The sequence below is a fragment of the Austrofundulus limnaeus genome, unplaced genomic scaffold (assembly GCF_001266775.1).
Source record: "Austrofundulus limnaeus strain Quisiro unplaced genomic scaffold, Austrofundulus_limnaeus-1.0 Scaffold31, whole genome shotgun sequence".
Classification (NCBI taxonomy): domain Eukaryota; kingdom Metazoa; phylum Chordata; class Actinopteri; order Cyprinodontiformes; family Rivulidae; genus Austrofundulus; species Austrofundulus limnaeus.
The window spans coordinates 3028896-3033072 of NW_013952433.1; the positions used below are offsets into that span (position 1 = coordinate 3028896).

At 38.4% G+C, this 4177-nt stretch overlaps 1 protein-coding gene and 1 long non-coding RNA gene across 2 annotated transcripts; both read left to right on the plus strand.

Moving 5' to 3' along the window:
• Positions 1 to 163: 163 nt before the first annotated feature.
• On the plus strand, positions 164 to 1312 carry LOC106515698 (uncharacterized; the record flags this gene model as incomplete). The annotated part of the gene is given in 2 exon segments (XM_014005621.1): positions 164 to 532; positions 1103 to 1312. Coding segments are annotated over 2 exon segments (579 nt in total), but the record flags the coding sequence as incomplete, so codon positions are not given.
• Positions 1313 to 1556: 244 nt separating this feature from the next.
• On the plus strand, positions 1557 to 3666 carry LOC106515699 (uncharacterized). The gene is made up of 2 exons (XR_001310031.1): positions 1557 to 2016; positions 2743 to 3666. It is a non-coding gene; the product is annotated as an uncharacterized LOC106515699 (long non-coding RNA).
• The last annotated feature ends 511 nt before the right edge of the window (positions 3667 to 4177 follow it).

Below are 4177 nucleotides of genomic sequence, written 5' to 3' on the forward strand. Positions count from 1 at the left end.
TGTGTGTGTGTGTGTGTGTGTGTGTGTGTGTGTGTGTGTGTGTGTGTGTGTGTGTGTGTGTGATATTTACATATACATAACTTGATTTGAACACCTGTTTATCTAAAAAAAACAATTAAATTCATGCTATTGTCAGCAAATATATTGTCATGTCAATTTACAGGAATGCGTTGCAAAACTGAATATGAGACGGCTTGTCTCCATCAGTATGGATGGCCCCAATGTTAACCTTAAGCTGGGAGACCTTCTTCAGAAGGAGCATGCAGAGCTTTATGGAACTCAACTGGTCAAGGTTGGAAGCTGTGGGCTTCACACCATGCATAATGCAGTGAAGGCAGGCTTTTCCATGTGGCAGCTGGACAAGCTTCTGCGGGCGCTTCACTTCCTCTTTGACAATGTTCCTGCTAGGAGAGAGGACTTCACTGCCTTGACTGGGTCCACAAGTTTCCCATTACCATTCTGTGGCCACAGATGGGTTGAAAATGTTCCTGTGGCAGAGAGGGCTGTTCAAGTCTGGCCAACAATTATGAAGGTATTATATTTGTTTACCAGTTACGTACTGATGAATTTTTAAAGGGCTACATTTCTTATAAAGTACTATTTTTGTATGCATGTCTATCATAAATTAGTTAAGTAGCAACTATGCTTGAATGTTTTCCAGGAGCTTGCATGATGATTTCATAGTGAGAATTTGGGGATTCATTTTTATTATTCTCTTAAATTGGCTTTTTTAATTTAAATTTTTTTTGCATCCTCCTGGACAACCCAGTATAATTTTCTTGAGTGCTTTCACTATTTAAATCAGAGGTGTCAAACTCCAGTCCTCAAGGGCAGCTATCCTGCATGTTTTAGAGGTTTTCCAACAACACACCTGATTTAGAGATTGAATTAACTCTTCAAAATGGGCAGAAGCCTGTTAATCACCTAGCAATCAAAATCAGGTCTATTGGAGCAGGAAAACATCTAAAACATGCAGGATAGTGGCCCTCGAGGACTGGAATTTGATGCCCCTGATTTAAAGAAATTTAATTGTGTGTGTGTGTGTGTGTGTGTGGTGTATAATAACTTATTTTAATGTGTAATAACTTATTTTAATATGCAGTATATGGATGCTGTCAAGCAAAAGAAGCTCCCCAACCCAGGCACTGCCTCTTACGACACCATTCAGGCAGCACAAGCTGATCCCCTCATAATTGCCAAACTCCAGTTCTTCCTGGCAATATCAAGAACCTTTAACCCATTCCTAACCAGTTACCAGACAGATGAACCAGTTCTGCCCTTCTTAGCTGAAGACCTGAGTGAGCTGCTAAAGGTGATGATTACAGTAATACTAATTCAACTAAATCTACATTAGGTTCTGCCACTGATTTTATTTCATTTTTTCTGTAACAGAGTCTGCTGAGGCACTTTGTGAAAAGGGAGCTCCTGCAGGACACCAGTGCCCTACAGCTAAACAAATTTGTTGTGGCTAATGAAGCAAATTGGGTTCCAGTAAAGAATGTTGACATATGCCTGGGTGCTGAATCTGTTCTAAAGGTAATTTTCCTATGTTCTATTTAAAACAAATATGCATGGGTTTTGTGCTGTACACCAATCTGACCAGTTAGAGTAATAAATTTAGAATTTCTCACATTTTTGGTTCTACTCATAATGATAATAGTTACTATAGTAGTAACTGTAGTTACATAGTTTCAAAAAGAGATAACCTTTTTTGAAAATTTATATATTTTACAGCTTGTGTTTAAAGTTCACATTTTTTGTCACTTCAGAGCAAGCCAGGAAGCAGTGTAGGGGAGCRTTCTGTGCTCATCTTTAGGAAAGAGTGCATACAAAGCCTGGTTACCATCATAAAGAAACTGCAGGAGAAAAGCCCCTTGAAGTTTCCRGTGGTCAGGGCCGTGGCATGTTTGAATCCCACAAACATGCACAGGGATCCTGTGTGGTGCCTCACAAAAATGAAGACCACAGTCCAGAAACTTCTGCAGGATTGTCAGTTGACAGGAGGCATCTCAGCTGGTAGGAAAAATGTAGAATAAGGAGATCAGAAGTAGGAGGGCCACTATATGTCCTTTTATATTGGCCCTCTTCTTTATTTGAATGTAGCTACTTCCATCTCATGAAATYCTGCAACACAGTTTAATTGGTGCGTTCTTCTCATGTGTAAGCTCCCACATGAAATAAATTTTATATTTTTGAAAAATATAATGAATCAGGGGTCAACAAAAACATTATTCAGGTTGTTCAAGATAACCTATTCAGACAACCAGATCTGGCCTCCTGGTTGTATGGTGGACAACCAAGAAAAAAGACCTAGAATAAAGTTCTTTGTCACTGATGTCCATCATTTGTTAAAATGAAAGTGAGAAAAAAACATTTTAAAGCATAAAGTTTAAAAGATTAAACTGATATTTTTTTCACCCAATAAAAAGAATCGTAGTAAAAGTTTTATCCAATCAGAGCAGTGTGGGGCGTACTGTGATTGCACAACGAGGAAGTTCTACTCAAGCAGCTCCTAAAACTGTCAACCTGAATGACTCAGAACATTTGTATAGTAAACATTGCCTACAGAACAATATACTTATTAAATTATATTTTTCTTAAGATTTTTTTTGTCAATTTTTGTAAAGGACAACTAAAATATTTTGAGGACAACCAGATGTCTACCCCTGTGAAAGATGAACTAAATGAATAGAATGAAATTTACCACATCAGTAATTACTTGTTTAATTTGTCCTGTTGCAGGTGACTTGATCATCCAACAGTTTGAAAGCTTTCTCTCTGTTGAGGCTAGAGACGAGCGTTTCCTCTCCTTTCAACCACTGCAGCAGCGGGTTGATGTGTTCCTGCACTCAGCACTCAGCAAGTCTCACCCTGAGCTCTCAAGGCTCTGTCAGATCCTTCTACTACTCTCCCATGGACAAGCCACTGAGGATTCTCAGTTAACAAGCAGGTTGAAACCTGCAACATACATGAAGAGTCAATGGAGGCCCTGAGGTTGATCTGCGACAAGGTCAGTGTCTGTGGGGGTGTTCTGAAGGTGCCACTGACAAAGGAACTACTGGCTTCTGTTGCCTCTGCAAGGTCAAAGTACAGGATTCACCTGGAACAGCAACGAAAGAAGAACGAAACTTACACTCAGAGCCTTAAGAGGAAAGCAGCTGAAGCTGAGTTGGAAGAGTTGAAAAAAAGAGAAAAGTCCTACAAGAGGTGTGCAATTCATTGCAGAAAGATACAGATCAGTTAGCAGAGCAAGCAGAGGGAAAGTCAGGCTCTTTAATGGCCCAACTGATCACCAAGTCCAACGTCTTGAGAAGGAGACATAARGAAAAACTCAGTGAGCTGGTGCAAACTGAAGCATCGCTGGAATGCAAAACAAATGCATTGAGGCACATGTGAGAAGCAGCAGCAGGAGAACTGTTTGTATTGTGTTATTTCTTATTCACCATTGTTCAACCAAGTTGTCAGAATAGATGTGAGTTACTTGTTTCTTGTTATGAACTATATACATTTTGAACCTAGTCATGGTTCTATTTCTTCTTTTGAACTATTTTTCTTTCAACTGTATCTCAGTTCTGTTGTAGGTTTGATTTATAGATTTAATAAAAAATAACAACAGCAGTTTTGTAAATCAAAGATTTGTTGCTTAATAAAACTTATTGTGACGACAAAGTCTTAAAAATGTTTTGGAAGGTTTTTAAAAAGTCTTGAAAAGRTATTGAAATTAATTCCATTATTCTTACATTTACCCTGCCCGTGCTTGGTCAATAAAAGTAACATTCACTGACTTCCACAATGTTTTCTCTTCATTTCTTTGAGTGTTCCTGAAAGCTAACAAGTTGCACTTTGGAATGACCTTATTATTGTATCATGTTTTTGATCTGAGTTTGTTTTACAGAACCAAATGTCTGAATGAGTCCTCATCCAAGACTGGTGATTCCATACTTTTTGCCAGGGGTTGTATGTGTAATTTAGAACCGTCTATAGTGAATCAGATGCAGATTGGGTGAACTATGTGAAATTTACATGTCAATATGTAAATATATTCAGTGGCATGATGTCTAATTAGGTTACATCCCCCTAAATCAGTTCTGTAGTGGGGTAGATTTGGTTCAACCATTGCAAGTCGCATGCTGATTGGCTGAAATATATGTAATTTAGAATCAAACGTATGTCAACA